The sequence below is a fragment of the Rutilus rutilus genome (assembly GCF_951802725.1).
Source record: "Rutilus rutilus genome assembly, chromosome: 11".
NCBI lineage: Eukaryota > Metazoa > Chordata > Actinopteri > Cypriniformes > Leuciscidae > Rutilus > Rutilus rutilus.
In genome coordinates, this window is record NC_140216.1 from 29,521,641 (window position 1) to 29,541,140 (window position 19,500).

A 19,500-nucleotide genomic window follows, 5' to 3' on the forward strand; every position below is an offset into this window, starting at 1 on the left:
CACCATCAACAGCAAGGAAAGATGGTTGTAATACAGTAACCAATAAGGAAAACATCTCCCTGAGAGGTAAAAAGACAGAAATAAAGATGTGTTTGTTTGTATTCATGAATCAAACATATATATCTGAACTATTTTTCAGGAAACTATGTAGATGTTATAAGCAAAATGAACTGGCTGTCACAGTGTTACATTGTTATGTTAACAGCAGCATACTTTTGGGGGGTTTATGTTAACTTGCAAACAGTCATTTTTATACAAGTTTACCATATTGTAGTGCCTGGTCAAGCCCTTTCATGTAACCTGGTTTCTTAAGCTTCTGCGTTATCTTCTGAGGGCATTGCATAGAAAAGCAAGCAGCAAATAGGCCTATATGTTGTGCGAATAGATCCAGATCTCACAATGATTTTTATCTTGCAATAAAACGGTCACATCTGTTCCACAATTATCTTTCAACAAGGTAGTCACAGGCTATGACCCCATTTCTCCTCCCTCACACTAATTTATTAACAGACTTTCCATTTAACAAAAGCTTTTCAGTAAAGGTCATTGTGTCATCTTTGCTGTAAATGCATAGAATACCACCTGAGCCTATGATGCGCGCGCACAACCTCAGACATCTCTGGGGGGAAAAAAGTAGCTACATCTGAAGTGTTCGAGACCGTTTATCATGTAAAACTCTAATGCGACAGAGACCTCTGGTGGAACGTTTTGGAATATTCAAGACGTCTAGAGGCATTGATGAAACTGTAAGTTGAGAAACATTGATATTATATGACAAATCCCTGAAGTTCCACAAGTAATAGCCTACCGTAATATGGAAAAGCATCGCGAAAATCGTGAATGTGCAAGTTGTGTTTATAGTTTTACGCACTTTCATCTGTGCAACGTGTTGCGAGTGAGAACTGCACACACTTCTGATTGGCTGTGATTTGTGACATATTGTGTCGCGTTGCGTCTTTCGTGGTGTTTATGCGCAGATATTAACCAATAGAATCTATTTTGGCCATATATAGACTATTTATATCTGACAAGTCTCTGCCTTTTTCAGCTGTAGTGAAAGTGAAAGTATTGCAGTGGAAAAGTTCAAGTTCAAACAAAGTGTTCAAGTTGTTGCAGTGTGAATTACACCGAACATTTTGGTAAGGTCTCTACGGTCGCCATTGTAATGAATTATTACTGTTTCACTGCTCATCCAGATGTCTTGACAGCAATCACGTTCATGTTGTAAACTGAAAGTAAAAAATTCTGGTCTATCTGAGCTATCATCATACATGACTAGTGTGAGGCAGCAAAATACAAACATTTATCAAGTGTGTGTCTAGCAATACTGTCATGTGGAATACACGTGTTAGAAATTTATTTTAGCAATCAAATACAACATTTAAAATGGCAGATGAATCAGGTAGGCCTTGCATTATTAGTAATGAATTCTTACAACAGTGAATTTCACATTTGTGAAGGAAACAACAGCACTTCTTGCATCTTTTGTGCTTTGAAACATAATATGAGATTGAGAAACTGATACATGTCTTGATTTTCTTTATAGGACAAACTATGATAAGCAAGGACTGTTGAGTTCCAGCATGGAAAGGGACTTCAGACATTTAAATATCATGGCATAAGCTGTTGTTTGCATATTTCCTAAAGGATTTTTTATAACACTGTTGACAGATCTTTTTTAGGATGGCTATGTTTGAAGATTACTGTATAATAACTCAGGAGGACCTGGAGGATATTAAAGATTCCATATCTACTCAGGATCTCCCATCAGCGATAAACACAATCAAAGAATACCTTAAACAGCAAGATCTCATAGAACTTAACATTGGTGTGACGGGAGAGTCAGGTTCTGGAAAGTCCACGTTTGTCAATGCATTCAGGGGTTTAGGGGATGAAGATGAAGGCTCTGCTGAAACTGGCCCAGTAGAAACCACTATGGGGCCTGAAGTTTACCTTCACCCTAAATACAAAAATGTGAAAGTGTGGGATCTTCCTGGCATTGGAACACCAAACTTCAAAGCCGACGAGTATCTTAAACTGGTTCAGTTTGAACGCTATGATTTTTTCATCATCATTGCTTCGGATCGGTTCAGAGAATGCCACACTCAGCTGGCCAAAGAGATCATAAGAATGGGGAAAAAGTTTTATTTTGTTCGTTCCAAGATTGACTTTTGCATTACTGCTGAGAAGAGAAAGAAGAACTTTGACCAGAAAAAGACGCTGGATAACATCCGAAAGGATTGTGAAAATGGTTAGTTTATTCAGTTCACATGTTTTGAGCAACAAAGAGATTTAGATGTTATCTTTACGATTAATGTATTAAACCAATATGTTTTTCTCATGTAAAAACAATGATAATTTTAATTACACTGCTAATAATTTATTAGCCTATATTATTTCTTAATTTATGATTATAAAATACATAATTTATTTTTTAAAATATTTCATGATGCCCTTTCCTGTTTCTATCTAGGTCTGAGAAAGATCGGTATAGAGGATCCTGTCGTGTTCCTGATCTCTGGTTGGGAGCTCAGCAAGTATGATTTAAATCAGCTGCAGGAGAGGATGGAGAAAGAGCTTCCACAGCATAAGAGACGTGTGCTGATGTTGGCTTTACCGAATATTACACTGGAGATTAATGAGAAAAAGAAGAAAGCTCTGGAGGAAAACATTGGAAAAGTTGCTTTCCTGTCTGCTTGTATTGCTGTTATTCCTCTTCCTGGTCTTTCGATCACTGCAGATATAGCCATCATAGCAGATGAGCTGAAAAAGTACTACAGTGTGTTTGGTCTGGATGATCCATCCCTTCAGAAGCTTTGTGAAAGATCTGGGAAAACCGTAGAGGAATTGAAGAGTCTGATGAAGTCTCCTCTGCATCAAGGGATAAACACAAATTCAATATTAGCCTTGCTGGGTGCTGTGTCTTTTCTTATATCAGAAGATACTGTTGAGTTACTTGTGAGCTTTATTCCTATTATTGGCAGTTTGGTGGCAGGAGGACTGTCTTATCTGACTGTCTCAAGAATGCTGAAGAGAGCTCTGAATGACATCGCTGATGATGCCAGGAACGTGCTGATGGCTTCACTGGAGACTGAAGTGTAAAAGACTAGAATATTCAACAGTGTTTAGAACTAATTTCTATTGGGGTATTTATAGACAAAAACATTTATGACATTTAACGCAAAATATCTAATAGACGTATGAGATAGATTTCATGTTGTATTCACATTACATGCATTTAATTATCTGTTACTTTTATCCAAAGCAACTTACATTTTATTGAAAATACAGACGTGATTAAATGTATGCGATTTTTACCTTTGGAGAAATGACTTTTGTTTGCAAATATATATTTGCTCAAAGTTTGCATTTATTTACATCAACATCATTTTGTGTCTTTCCTACTTGATAGATTGCTTTCAGCCCTCTCTTCTTTCCAATTTACTTTCCCTAATAACAGCATCAAAGCCTCAGCTGCCACTGCTACTCATGACTACATTACATTCAAAACATTTATCACTTTGTGATAAACTGCTGTTTGTGTGTTGGCTCATCAACGGATTCCTCCAAACCTGGTGAAAGATACAAAGATCAATCATCCAGATTCAGTCATCCAGTTTCTCTGTTGTTCTCTGTGGGTTGTTACCCAAACATAATGTGTTGAATAAATAGCATCTGGGTTCAAACTTAAATGTAATAACTTAAGAAGTGCAATTACATCCCAATATTTTGAAATAGGGTAAAAGTACAATGGGCCAGATAAAGCTGAAGTATCAAAGGTTGGTAAGATTTAATATCAGCTGTTTCAACAATCAGTAACAACAGTTGCCACAGTAACAACTGCCATAAACCAACTGATATTGCAGTTTGTTCAAGTGGGCAGAGCAAATCTGTTTAAAAAACTTAAAATTAATGCAAAAAGTAAGGTTTTACTCACAGTATATCTTGATGATCACAAAATAAAAGATCCATATGATCTTCCTCGCAGTTCAAATGGGAGTTTCAGCTGAAACGTCTGGGGTTTCCTTACATTGCTCAGTAATCACAATATTTTATTTCGATTTTATCATTATTTTGTTTGTTGCTGATCCAAAATAGTCCAAAATAAAGATTTACATGTGTGTATTTGGATGCAAATGTCAAACGTTCTTAACGTCTCTTAGGCAAGGCAAGGCAAGTTTATTTATATAGCACATTTCATACACAATGGCAATTCAAAGTGCTTTACATAGAAGAAATTAAAATAATAAAAGAAATAAGAATAATTAAAACAGTTTAGAAAAATAAAATACAGTACAGTACAAACAGTCGGACGAACATTGGCACAGTGCTCATTCAGTAAATGCATAGCTAAACAGATGTGTTTTGAGTCTGGATTTGAAAGTGACTACTGTAGGAGCACATCTGATCTGTTCTGGAAGCTGGTTCCAGCTGTGGCTGGCATAATAGCTAAAAGCAGATTCGCCATGCTTAGAGTGAACCCTTGGTATTTCTAGCTGATATGATCCTAATGATCTGAGTGATCTGTTGGGTTTATATTCAGTGAGCATATCTGCAATATATTGAGGTCCTAGGCCATTGAATGATTTATATACCAGTAATAATACTTTAAAATCAATCCTAAATTTAACTGGGAGCCAGTGTAAAGACCTGAGGACTGGTGTGATATGTTCATATTTTCTGGTTCTGCTCAGAATCCTGGCGGCAGCGTTCTGTATGAGCTGCAACTGTCTTATGGTCTTTTTGGGAAGGCCAGTGAGGAGTCCATTACAATAATCCACCCTGCTGGTGATGAAAGCATGAACAAGTTTCTCTAAGTCTTGTCTGGAAACAATAGCATCTAATTCTTGCAATATTTTTCAGATGATCTTACTCTCATTACCACCGTGAAATCATTTAGCCTTTTGAGATTATCTTCAAACCTGTGTGTGTGCAATCAATCGTTCTTTTGAGGCAGTGCCTGAGTTTGACAAAAGTCCTGACACTCTTTATTCTCATTGTACTGCTTTTCATAAATGCTACAGAACAGGTTTGAATACTCTGTCATACTCCAATCAGCCAAATAATAACTTTAAATAAAAGTTTATTTATTTGTATTTATTTATCAAGGATTAAGGAGTTTTTCTTATTGTTCATGCCACATGATTTTGCGTATTTGTAAGTACTTTCATTACAATTCATTAATTGTTTCCCTTCAGGAAACAAAAGAAGATCAATGCAGCTCTGAATAAACATACCATGCGATTTTAAGCCTCAGTGAATGCAGATGTCCACCCAGTGTGTCCACAATAGGAAAGTAAAAAAATAAGGTTAAATTATATAAAAATGATTACAATATTTATTTTTAGTTTCATTCATTTCATCCACTTTCTTAAACCATTTCCTTGTCCTTGAAGTGGTGCATTAATTCTGATTAAAATATATTGGAAAATGTATTGTCTTTAATGATGTTATTTTATTTTAAATTAAATGTTTAATCATTTATTGTTCATTAACAATTGTGTTGTATTTATAATCAATAAGATTAATTATATAATGCCATCATATTTATTTAATGGAACTGACAGATACTTGATTTTTAAATTATCACATTTCGCTGTTCTGTGTGACTTTTTGTGCCATATATTCAACTCTTATGTTGTAAGAGTAGCCTTTCTGTCTGTTTTTGTGTGTGTGTGTGTGTGTGTGTGTGTGTGTGTGTGTGTGTGTGTGTGTGTGTGTGTGGCGCTAGTTTCTATTCCTGGTCTTTCATTTGTAGACATTGAGCCATTGTTAAACAACAGATATACTGTAAATCTACATGAATTATCATGCCACTGCAATCAGAAACCAAACTGCAGTTAAATGGGTCTATGCATATTTCAACACATGAACTCCATGTAAATATTTATGTCCCTCTGACTCTAGTTCCTATGGTGACGTGGTAGTGAAAGTGAAAGTATTTTTTTTTGGGCGGATCTCATGCTTTTGTTTTATAACCAGTATAAAAGTTAATAGGTCTGCGCAACAACAGGCTTCATTTCAGATCTGCTGTCGGTGTCTTCTTGCTGTGTGGATTGTTTAGAAGATTTTGGTAAGAAAGATGTTTATAGAACTTTTAAAAACTTTTGACAGTAATGCATTTCTTGTTGTAAAATCAAATATTCCGAATTTCCTATCCTTCAATGCTTATAATATAAAATCCCTTTTAGAAGCTTTTTTAGCAATCAAATGTTACAATGAAAATGCCTGTTGAATTAATTCGGCTTTACATTATAAGAGTAATTCATGTATTCATTTGCAGTCCTTGATTTTTTTCTTTACAACAGTGAATTTCACGTTGGTGAAGGAAACAACAGCTCCTCTATTCTAGTCTAAGTTCTTCCTGTGTCTCGTGCTCTGAAACATAAAGGTGAGATTGAAAAGATAAAAGGGGGTCTGTGTAACGCTTTACAGTTCAGTTTTCAAACCGTACAGTTTTTGAACTATGGCTCAATTTCTCGAAACTCTACACACAAAACCACAACATGCACACAAGATGCAAAACATCACACATCTCTTGCAAAAGCAAACACTTCATCCAAAACTATTTTAACTCTTCTAAAAATGCTATTTTGTGAAGTAGCTCTACGCACAAACATCAATGAATAGCCACATAAACATGCCAAACTACATACGGATGTGAAAAATGTAAAATGTTTTGCTTGTTCAGTGTGCAGTGGAGTGTACAGGAGTTTGTGATATGTACATGTATGTGCACAAATACACTGTATATACAGTATGCACAATTGATGAACTTTACAGTTACTGAACTGAACTGAATCAACACTGAACTGATTTGAGCTGAATAATGACACTGGCTTTAGAGCTGCTTTACAGCAGAATCTGAATTTTTTTACTATTGTGAAGCTGCTTGAAACAATCTGTATTGTGTAAAGTGCTACAGAAATAAAGGTGACAACTTGTATGCATATTCAGTATATATTTACACACACACACACACACACACACACATATATATATATATAACACTTTGTTTGATTTCTAGTGTTTTCACATGATCATTGGGTGTCATCAGTAAATGAGTGTGACATTTAAATGGCAGTGTTTCCCACATGAAACAGAGCTGTTAGTTTTGAGTCAAGAGTCTAGAGAACTGTGTTTTTAGAGTTTTGCAAAAAGTTTGTTTTACAATATCAAACTGAGTTTAAAGCACACGATGTTCTTGTATTTTTGTAGACTTGGTCTGAAGATTAGGTATATGAGTGATGGTTACGTGGAATAAATTAATCACTTAGAAATCACTCTCACTGTTTTGAGAAACAAATATATTTTTGATCATTGCATTTCTGTTTATTTTGTAAATATATATATGTATACAAGTCAAGTCACCTTTATTTCTGTAGCACTTTACACAATACAGATTGTTTCGCAGCAGCTTCACAATAGTAACAAATTCAAAATCTGCTGTAAAGCAGCTCTCTGTTACACATTCAGTTGTGTTCTTCTTTAGATTCGTTTTCATGAACTTTTAGTATGTTGCAGTTTTTCTGAATTGCTAAAACACATTCCTTGAAACCATCACACACAAAACCAAATTTTCAAACCACAATCACAGAACCTCTGACTCTTCTGGCAAAATCAAACAATGCTTTAAGATCATACACATCAATATTATAAACACTACAGATCATTCATTAGACACTACATCAAAAATGGAGAACACAGAATCCAAAGCATGTAGTTATAAAAAAAAGTATATTGTAACAAAGTAAACAATTTTTTGCAATTACATAAAAAAGTATAGTAATGACAACTTACAGTAGTAAAGTGAATAAATTGTATACTGTATGAACTGCAAGTATAGTATTGTACTGAATATTGAATAGTAGGCCTATCGAATGTCTGTATATTTAGCACTTGCATACTGTGAAAATAAAGTGACCCAACTGCAAAAGCCAAAAAGGTTACAGTAAAAAACTCATGTTAAAAGCATGTTACAGTACACTAAGAAGAGTTGTGCAACTGTTAAATCACGGTCAGTGAGATAGATTTTATTCTGCTTCTGCGTCATGTCTTCATGTTGGTCCGGCCTGAGGACTTTCTCCACATCACAGACAATGTCATCTCTGCAGGCAAAGGGAAAAACCCTAAAGCCAGATCCAGCCTTGACAACATTCTCCACACCTTGCTCTTTCTCGTCCTCATCCTCTTCCTCCTTGTTCACCTCCTCTTATACTCATACTCTTCCTCCTCTCCCTCTTATATTGTTTCCATCCATTGTTGGCATCAACATTCAGTGCAAAATTTTTGTACTTGTATTATGTACAGTTGGTTTGGTCACATCATTAGAAATAAGTGTGAACAATTTTTTTAGAGTCATTGTAAATGATGATAACTGTGTTGCAGTTGTGTTTAACTTTTGCCTGCCTGTGTTTAGCGTTTTGAAACATGAGTGCATCACAGTGCAAAAATGTGTTTTAGTGAGTGAAAATGTGTTCAGAGATTTACAAAAAGAGTGCATGAGATTTGCAAACAGTGTTTTAACTACCTGAACTTGTTTAATGTTTTACAGAAAGAGTGATTTATTTGACATATTGGTTTAGGCTATTCAGAGAATGGGGTTTATTGTTTAGCAATTCAGAAAAACTGTAAAAGATACAATATATTTGTTTTACATTTTTCGCATCTGTGTGTGGTTTGGTGGATATGTGGCTATAAATATGATTTTTTTTTTTTAGAAGAGTTAAAATAGTTTTGAATGAAGTGTTTGTGTAATGATTGAAGTCCAATGGAGGCAAGTGAGGCAAGAACCCAAACGCAATTTACAAAAAGAACACAATCAAACATAAAACAAAAACATGGCAAGGCAAGGCATGAAAACTCAAAACTAAAGCAGGAACATGAACATAGACTGGAAAACAAGACTGCAGGAGCCTGAGCATGGAACAATCAATACTCAAAGACACAGGGAAAACAAGAGGGCTTAAAGGGTTAGTTCACCCAAAAATGAAAATTCTGTCAGTAATTACTCACCCTCATGTTGTTCCAACCCCGTAAGACCTTTGTTCATCTTCGGAACACAAATTAAGATATTTTTGATTAAATCTGAGAGCTGGATCACTCCTCCATAGGCTTCTAAGGCATTATAACTTGCTGGCCCAGAAAATGTATTAAAGACATCGTTAATATAGTCCAATTGACTACAGTGGCTCAATCTTAAGTTTATAAAGCGACGAGAATACTTTTTGTGCAAAAAGTAAATAAAAAAATAACGACTTTATTCCACGATTCATTTCCTTCTCTCTGGGCCTCGAGTTTTTTCACATAGTATAACTGCACAGCGCATCTGTGTTGTACGTCACACGCATCACACACATGACCAGCGTCGGCCAATAGCGAGCCTACGTGTGACGTACAACACAGACGCGCTGCGCAGTTATACTACGTGAAAAAACTCGAGGCCCGGAGAGAAGGAAATGAATAGTGGAATAAAGTCGTTATTTTTGTGTTTTTTTGCGCGCAAGTATTCTCGTCGCTTTATAAACTTATAAGATTGAGCCACTGTAGTCACTTGGACTATATTAACAATGTCTTTAATACATTTTCTGGGCCAGCAAGTTATAATGCCTTAGAAGCCTATGGAGAAGTGATCCAGCTCTCAGATTTAATAAAAAATATCTTAATTTGTGTTCCGAAGATGAACGAAGGTCTTACGGGGTTGGAACAACATGAGGGTGAGTAATTACTGACAGAATTTTCATTTTTGGGTGAACTTTAAATACACACAATACTAATGACAAGACAAGGGACACATGTGAACAATTAAAGTGCCCCTATTATGCTATTTTAAAGTTTCCTAATGTTGTTTTGGAGACTCCTACGACAGGTTTACATGCATCAAAGGTCAAAAAACTTTCATTTTCTCATAATATACATTTGCACATCACCACATTTTCAATGATTCTCAAACGACTCGTGAGATAAATCAATCTCTCTAAATCCCTCCTTCCCGTGAGCTACTCTGCTCTGAATGGCCAGACAGCTCAGTCTGTTGTGATTGGCCTAGCGCATACAGCGCGCGCGTTGAAAACCAAAACGCCCATTGCCATAAGGACGTCAGCTCTGCTTGTCCTGAGGCTTCCTACACCGGCGTAAACTAAACACAGTACCGAACAATGACGTTGATTAACCATATAAATGCGAGCGCGAGTCTGATGATGAAACACTGGAAGAATTAGTTATTCAACCCGAACCTCCATTGCAAGGACGACTCGAGTAGTACGTTTCTCAGTGATACACTACTCAGTTTGAGGTACATTATGAGATGTTGCAACCTACTTATTTTTTTGCCGAGTATTTTTCTAATTTATTGCTGTGAACATGTGGAAACTGTATCAATAACAGTGCATACATTAACCGAGCTCTAGCGTGAATAACTGATGTGAATGACTGATGTAACATAAACGTTGGTAAAACAAATCTTGCTCCATGCTTAATCTTTCCTCTAAGTCAGGGTTTCTCAAACTCTGTCCTGGAGGGCCACTGTCCTGCACAGTTTAGCTCCAACCCTGATCAAACACACCTGAGCAAGCTAATCAATGTCTTCAGGATCACTAGAAACTCACAGCTAGGTGTGTTTGATCAGGGTTGGAGCTAAACTGTGCAGGACAGTGGCCCTCCAGGACTGAGTTTGAGAAACCCTGCTCTAAGTAGTGAGAATGACAGACGATCTGCATTAATAGAGTTCGGGATCGTTATGTCACGTCGCAATGCATTGTGGGAATCACGGTACGGAAGTAGATTTGCTGTATAGTAGCATATAGTAGGCAGTAGGTAACGTTGGTCATTAATTTAGATTATTTTTTGGAAAATGGTTCAGTATTGCTGTATTGTGAACTGCTGTAATCGGTCTTATGATCGACAGGGCAAACGCCTCATAAATCATATTAGTTTTCCCCATTTTCGTCGGATGGCTTGGGTCGCCGCTGGTCGTCAGTATACTACCGGATGAAAACAGTGGATTATTGCACGTATGATAAATTACTCCTGAAGTGTAACAAACCCGCATAGACAAGCTTCATAGCTCACAGAATCTGACAAGTGTGTGTGTCACCACTGATGCTTGGTTAATAATTGTTTTCTCCGCGTTTACTTTGAGGATCTGCAGATCTTGCACTCATCCATTTGTGAACTGCAAGTGAGCCTCCAGTGACAACTTTTTAAATTGATCGGAGCAGAGACTTCAAACAGAGATCACAAAGCCTTTCAAAGTGAATTTCGTTTTGCATTAATTTGTATTTTAATTTTAATAAATGTTTCATCAACCAATTGCCTGGATTTAATAAATAAGAACTTAGCAGAGAGGTGTCGGCACGTGAACTGGAGGTCTTATAAATTAACCGAAACTCAGCATATAAGGTAGTCTTGCCTCACAGACCTGAAAAATATATCTATATTGAAATGTCTACTTTTAAACAAACAATTCAAAACGAAAGAAAACAGATCTGCTCTCTGCTTATATGTAATCCGTTTGAAATGTGCATTTCTCTGGCGTGTTCATTGCTGCGAAGATCGAGAGTCAGCATCATCAACCTCATCTTTGCAGCCGACTGTGACAAAAAAATCACTTGTTTATTAATAAACAATTAAAATGTGTGTGTGTGGGGGGGCTTGAATGTTGTTGCCGAGGGCACAGGAAATTGCTAATTCAGCCCTGGATCGGAGGTGTAAGCGCTCACTCCACCAGGTAGGAGAAAATATCAGGGAAACTGAGGCTTGGTAAACTTTCATAATTATTACTCCATACTTTGTTCATAGGGATCGATTCCGCCTATAATCTCTTTTTTTCTTTTAAGTACCGTTGTTTGGATTCATTATGAAGTTTGTCCGTATATGGTATAGCCAACTTTTTTTTGTCACGGTCCATAACTCTTTCTGGAGATCGGCCGGCTACGCTCATATCTTATTATAAACCGGCTTTTGTGGTGCCTCTAAAATGGCCGCCGTTACCCACAATGCACCATTCCATAACATCTACGCCCGAGCTCTATAGATACAGTTTTTTAGGAAATAGTGGCCCACATCTGATTAGCAGAAGTATTTCAGTAAGATAGTAATATTGTGAGTTAACCAGTTAGCAGGAGACAGTCAATAAAGGGAACACAGCAAAAGTTTAGGACTATACTGCTGTGATATCATGGTAAAGATGAATTTTAACCACCATGCTCGTCCTTGGGCAGTAAAAAAAAAAAAAAAAAAACTAAACTTCCCTGGTGTTTACCTTCACATTGTAGAGTACAGCATCTTCTCGACATGATGCTATCCAGCATCCACAGGAATCAGCTGCCAGTTGGTTCAAGGTTTCCCTGGTGTCTGCGTGTGCAATAAGTGAACAATTTGCTAATTGCTAATATTAGCAATATGCTAATGTTTCATCTTGACATCAGAACGAAACGGCTTATGACTCGTTTGAAAAATTATCTTTTTTTTTTACTCAGAGTCGACTCTTACTTTTGAAAGACAATAAATTTATATACTTAAACTTAAAGGTGAACTTAAAAGATTTAAATCTTTGCAGGATGTTTTCATTCACTTAGAGCTATGTGAAACACATGTAGTGTAGCCACACTACATGAAAGGTCATTTTCAAAAATCCATAATAGTGGCCCATTAACAATAATCCAATTACAATATGACACAACAGACAAGGGAAGGCAGGATCACAAGACTAAAACCAGGGGGTCACATGACAGACAAAAGACAGGAACAAGAAACAAACACCCAAAACGTGACAGTTTGCTTTTGCAAGAGATGTGTGACGTTTTCCATCTTGTGTGTGTGTTTTGAGTTTTTGTGTGTAGTTTTGAGAAATGGAGCCATTTCAGAAATTGTGTGTAAGCAATTTTTAAAAACTGTAAAAGACTGTTTAGCTGATGACCCATTTGACCTCCCATCAGTATGGGAATTTCCCCCATTTTCACAGACACATCTTAAGCCTAGTCCCAGACTAAAATGTATGTTTTAACTGAAATCAACCTGCACTGACATATAGCAAAATATGTCAATGCCATTGTTTTGTCTCAATATGCACACCAGTAATGTTTTTAAGGCATTTTTATAAAAGCTACTTAAATGTTATAATTAAAGGATTAGTAATTTTTGCTAATAATTTACTCACCCCGATGTCATACAAGATATCCATGTCTTTCTTTCTTCAGTCGAAAAGAAATTAAGGTTTTCGAGGAAAACATTCCAGGATTTTTCTGCACAAAATGGACTTCAATGGCAACCAACTATACCGATGTTCAAAGGAGGTTCAAATGTCCGTCTCAATGCAGCTTCAAAGGCTCGACACGATCCCAGATGAGAAATAAGGGTCTTATCTAGACCCTTATTGGTATAGTTGGTTGCCATTGAAGTGCATTCTGTGTAGAAAAATCCTGGAATGTTTTCCTCAAAAACATTAATTTATTTTCGACTGTCGGTGCCAATGGCCTCGTGGTCAGTGTGCCGACATGTAGCGCCTTTGCGCTCGGGCGGCCTGAGTTCGAGTCCCGGCTTGTGGACCTTTCCCGATCCCATTCCCTGTCTCTCTCCCACCTTGTTTCCTGTCATCTCTCTACTGTCCTGTCACAATAAAAAGAAAATCACCAAAAAAAACAATATACAAAAAAAAAAATTATTTTCGACTGAAGAAAGAAAGGCATGGATATTTTGGATGACATCGGGGTGAGTAAATTATCAGCAAAGAAATTTTTGAAAGTGAACTAATCCTTTAAACTAAATCCTGGCTTATTCTAAGACCTGTCTGGAAACCTGGGCCTTTAAGTTTCAGGATTTTAAGTTTCAGCTAAAATGTGCCAACACATAGAAAGGGACTTCTAAAGTTTTAAACTGTTGTTTTAAGCAACATCTTTTCAGCAGTTTATTTTTATTACACTGTTGAACTTTTTTAGATGGCTACATTTGAAGATTATTGTATAATAACTCAGGAGGACCTGGAGGATATTAAAGATTCCATATCTACTCAGGATCTCCCATCAGCGATAAACACAATCAAAGAATACCTCAAACAGCAAGATCTTGTAGAACTTAACATTGGTGTGACGGGAGAGTCAGGTTCTGGAAAGTCCACGTTTGTCAATACATTCAGGGGTTTAGGGGATGAAGATGAAGGCTCTGCTGAAACTGGCCCAGTAGAAACCACTATGGAGCCTGAAGTTTACCTTCACCCTAAATACAAAAATGTGAAAGTGTGGGATCTTCCTGGCATTGGAACACCAAACTTCAAAGCCGACGAGTATCTTAAACTGGTTCAGTTTGAACGCTATGATTTTTTCATCATCATTGCTTCGGATCGGTTCAGAGAATGCCACACTCAGCTGGCCAAAGAGATCAAGAACATGGGGAAAAAGTTTTATTTTGTTCGTTCCAAGACTGACTTTTGCATTACTGCTGAGAAGAGGAAGAAGAACTTTGACCAGAAAAAGACGCTGGATAACATCCGAAAGGATTGTGAAAATGGTTAGTTTATTCAGTTCACATGTTTTGAGCAACAAAGAGATTTAGATGTTATCTTTACGAATAATGTATTAAACCAATATGTTTTTCTCGTTTAAAAACAATGATAATTTTAATTACACTGCTAATAATTTATTAGCCTATATTATTTATTAATTTATAATTATAAAATATATAATAATCCTTTATTTTTTAAATATTTCATGATGCCCTTTCCTGTTTCTGTCTATAGGTCTGAGAAAGATCGGTATAGAGGATCCTGTCGTGTTCCTGATCTCTGGTTGGGAGCTCAGCAAGTATGATTTAAATCAGCTGCAGGAGAGGATGGAGAAAGAGCTTCCACAGCATAAGAGACGTGTGCTGATGTTGGCTTTACCGAATATTACACTGGAGATTAATGAGAAAAAGAAGAAAGCTCTGGAGGAAAACATTGGAAAAGTTGCTTTCCTGTCTGCTTGTATTGCTGTTATTCCTCTTCCTGGTCTTTCGATCACTGCAGATATAGCCATCATAGCAGATGAGCTGAAAAAGTACTACAGTGTGTTTGGTCTGGATGATCCATCCCTTCAGAAGCTTTGTGAAAGATCTGGGAAAACCGTAGAGGAATTGAAGAGTCTGATGAAGTCTCCTCTGCATCAAGGGATAAACACAAATTCAATATTAGCCTTGCTGGGTGCTGCGTATATTCTTATATCAGAAGATACTGTTGAGTTACTTGTGAGCTTTATTCCTATTATTGGCAGTTTGGTGGCAGGAGGACTGTCTTATCTGACTGTCTCAAGAATGCTGAAGAGAGCTCTGAATGACATCGCTGATGATGCCAGGAACGTGCTGATGGCTTCACTGGAGACTGAAGTCTAAAAGACAAGAATGTTCAACAGCGTTTAGAACTAATTGCTATTGGGGTACTTATAGACAAAAACATTTATGACATTTAACGCAAAATATCTAATAGATATTTATGATATAGATTTCACGTTTACATGTACTTAATTATCTGTTACTTTTATCCAAAGCAACTTACATTTGATTTAAAATACATACGTGATTAAATGTATAAGATTTTTACCTTTGGAGAAATGACTTTTGTTTGCAAATATATATTTGCTCAAAATGTGCATTTCTTTACATAATTTTGTGTCTTTCCTACTTGATAGATTGCTTTTGGCCCTCTCTTCTTTCCAATTTACTTTCCCTAATAACAGCATCAAAGCCTCAGCTGCCACTGCTACTCATGACTACATTACATTAAAAACATTTATCACTTTGTGATAAGTTGCCGTTTGTGTGTTGGCTCATCAACGGACTCCTCCAAACCTGGTGAAAGATACAAACATCAATCATCCAGATTCAGTCATCCAGTTTCTCTGTTGTTCTCTGTGGGTTGTTACCCAAACATAATGTGTTGAACTAGATGTACCGCATGGCGGTACAAAATATGACCGCCGCTCAGGCCTGCACTGGCTTTCCACAAAAATAAATGACGTGGAGCAATTTGGCTGTATTGCGTGTTTATGTATATAAGTTGTATATTTTAAAAGACTGTCTGGAGTATTCCTGTGGATCATGGATAATTTAGAGTTTTGTAATTATTTGCTATTACTATTTAAGTTTTATATCAAAAGTCATTAGTTTAGACACTTAACATCCGTAATGTGAAAATGTCACATTCATAACAGTGGTTTTCCCTACATAATGTATTATAAAAATGAGTTTCAAAAACACACTTATTGTGTTCAAGCAAGTCTTTTTCATGCTACATTGGTAACAACAAACAGCTTTTTAAACTAAACAAAAACAAAATTAAACTCATTCCCACTGTACCTAGTAGAACACTTAAGTAAATGTCCCATTGAAATTAATGGGATTTTATGGATTTGAAGAAAGTGTACACATAATACATTTTGGTCTGTACCATGAAGAGAAAACTGATTCAACTATATAAACTATATATTTTCTGAAAGCGTAGACTCTCAGGATGTGATCTAACATGGCATGAAACATGTCCCACCCACCTCATTAGTATACTGCCCAAGCATAACACATTGGGTATTGGTAAATCGGGTATATGGCTGATACCTAAAAAAAGTAGTAGTATGTGCATGTCTGTCTGTGTGTGTGTGTATGTGTGTGTCTGTGTGTGTGTGTGTGTCTGTGCGTGTATGTATGCGTGCGTACATGTGTGTGCGCGTGTGTTTGTGTGTGTGTGTCTGTGCGTGTGGATGTCAGTGTGTGTGCATGCTTGCGTTTGTTTGTATTCCTGCATGTGTGTGTGTGACAGTATCATCCTAAACCAGCAAATCACTAATGAGTGATTATGGGCTAGGTTGATGTGGGCCCTTAAGACCAACATACCATAAAAATGTCTTCATCCTCGGTGCCACGGTTTGGGGGGGCCCAGCGTGGGGGGGGAGTGGCCCCCGGGGACCAAACGAAATTTTTCCGTAAAAGTCTAGTGGGGCTACATGCCCACCAAATTTCATGTTCCCCGGTGTTTCGGTGTCCCTGGTATCGTTGACGCGAAAAATTTAGTAGATGACGAAAAAAAAAAAAAAAAAAAAAAAAAACTTTGACAATCCCTATATGACCGCTTTCGCTAGCTATGCTAGCGGCGGTCATAATAAATAGCATCTGGGTTCAAACTTAAATGTAATAACTTAAGAAGCGCAATTACATCCCAATATTTTGAAACAGGGTAAAAGTACAATGGGCCAGATAAAGCTGAAGTTTCAAAAGTTGTTAAGATTTAATATCAGCTATTTAAACTGTTGCCACAGTAACAACTGCCATAAATCAACTGATATTGCCGTTTGTTAAAGTGGACAGGGCAAAATAAATCATTTTAAAATTAATGCAAAAAGTAAGGTTTCATATACAGTATCTTGATGATCACAAAATAAAAGATCCATATGATCTTCCTCGCAGTTCAAATGGGAGTTTCAGCTGAAACATCTGGGTTTCCCTTACATTGCTCAGTAATCACATTATTTTATTTAGCCTTTTTCATTATTTTGTTTGTTGCTGATGAGTCCAAAAAAAAGGTTTGCATGTGTGTATTTGGATGTAAATGTCAAGCATTCTTAAAGTCTCTTAGACTCATAACTACGGTGAAAACATTTAGCCTTTTGAGATTATCTTCAAACCTGTGTGTGTGCAATCGCTCTCGGGTTCTTTTGTGGCAGTGCCTGCCTTTGACAAAAGTCCTGACACTCTTTATTCTCATTGTACTGCTTTTCATAAATGCTACAGAACAGGTTTGAATAATCTGTCATACTCCAATCAGCCAAATAATAACTTTAAATAAAGTTATTTTATTTTAAACTAAATGTTTATTTATTTGTAATTATTTATCAAGGATTAAAGAGATTTTTTTTCTGATTGTTCTTGTGTGTTATATGGCACATGAACTTATATTTGCAAGTACTTTCATCACAATTCATTCATTGTTTCTCTTCAGGAAACAAAAGAAGATCAATGCAGCTTAGAATAAACATACCATGTTTTAAGCCTCAGTGAATGCAGATATCCACCCAGTGTCCAAAACAGGAAAGTTAAAAAATAAGGTTAAAGGGGTGGTATAATGCCCTTTTAACAAGTTGTAAAATAAGTCTCTGATGTCCCCAGAGTGTGTATGTGAAGTTTTAGCTCAAAATACCCCACAGATATTTTTATATAGCTTGTTAAAATTGTCACTTTTTGAGGGTGAGCAAAAACGCACTGTTTTTGTGTCTGTCCCTTTAAATGCAAATGAGCTGCTGCTCCCGGCACAGGGGGCGGAGCTTCAACAGCTTGCACACACACATGCACTGACAATTTCAAAAACTGTCAGTCTTGACTCTTTTATGAAAAAAGGTATGGTAGAGGAGCGCTTCCTGGACTCCAAAGTTTGGTTAAAAACGAGGTGCTCTTTGGATGGGAAACTAAATGCCAAATATCAAAAAGGAAAAAGGAACTCCAAGGCACTCTCAATTGCAAAAGTTAAAAAGCCTTTATTATTATGGCTTGGTCACATTAACCTTCTAAAAAACTCCAACGCGTTTCGGCTACATGCCTTCTTCTGGGAGTTAAACAGATCTCAAACAAACAAAGTTTCTTATGGCGCTTTTCCACTGCATGGTACGGTACGGCTCGGTTCGGTACGGCACGCTTTGGCGCTTTTCCACTGCATGGTACGGTACGGCTCGGTTCGGTACGGCACGCTTATGGCGCATTTCCACTGCATGGTACGGTACGGTACGGCTCGCTTCGGCTCGCTTTAAATGGTACCACCTCTGTTGAGGTTCCAAGCGTACCGTACCGGTACTAAAATGTGACGTGAAAACACTGAAGATCACTGATTGGTCAGACAGAATCGTCACTACCAGTGTCATTGTATTTGCGACACGAGACCATGCACGAGACAAACCCGCTAGATTTAAATAGCCAGTAGACAACAGCCAACGCTGTAGTGTCTTGCAGTTAAAAAGTTTCTTGTAAACTGTTTCTTGCAGTCAGGGGCGGCGCCGGATCATTTTTAACGCATGTGCTGAGGGCACACACACACATATGTGTGTGTGTGTGTGTGTGTGTGTGTGTGTATATATATATATATATTATTAATAAATGAGCAAAACTTGGCCACAAAATATTTAATATTCAATTATTTTAATGATCACAATTAAAGTTTTAATTTTATTAAATTGAACAAGCGCAAAATTCAGCATTCAATCAAATATTCAAAAAGACTTAATAATAATAATGTTATTTCTCTCTATAGGCGCGTTTACTACGAATATGGCGATCGTCAACTTCATCTTTGCCATGCACAGACAGAAAACACTATTTTATAAATAAAAATCACTGCACGCGTCCCTGGATTTACAAACGCACATCTTGCTTGTTGCACGCACATTATGTCGAAATAACGAGATATTATGTTGAAATAACATTATTATTATTAAGTCTTTTTGAATATTTGATTGAATGCTGAATTTTGCGCTTGTTCAATTTAATAAAATT

At 36.8% G+C, this 19,500-nt stretch overlaps 2 protein-coding genes across 2 annotated transcripts; both read left to right on the forward strand.

The window, feature by feature from the left end:
• The first annotated feature begins 728 nt into the window (after window positions 1-728).
• LOC311299314 (interferon-inducible GTPase 5-like) lies at window positions 729-4,124 on the forward strand. The gene is made up of 3 exons (XM_084422826.1): window positions 729-1,139; window positions 1,547-2,251; window positions 2,474-4,124. The coding sequence occupies exons 2-3, from the start codon at window positions 1,684-1,686 to the stop codon at window positions 3,100-3,102; spliced, it is 1,197 nt and encodes a 398-aa protein (XP_084278952.1). The 5' UTR covers window positions 729-1,139; window positions 1,547-1,683; the 3' UTR covers window positions 3,103-4,124.
• A 1,799-nt stretch (window positions 4,125-5,923) lies between these two features.
• Window positions 5,924-17,043, forward strand: LOC311299313 (interferon-inducible GTPase 5-like). Its single transcript, XM_084422825.1, has 4 exons — window positions 5,924-6,073; window positions 6,309-6,391; window positions 13,938-14,505; window positions 14,735-17,043. The coding sequence occupies exons 3-4, from the start codon at window positions 13,938-13,940 to the stop codon at window positions 15,361-15,363; spliced, it is 1,197 nt and encodes a 398-aa protein (XP_084278951.1). The 5' UTR covers window positions 5,924-6,073; window positions 6,309-6,391; the 3' UTR covers window positions 15,364-17,043.
• Window positions 17,044-19,500: the final 2,457 nt, after the last annotated feature.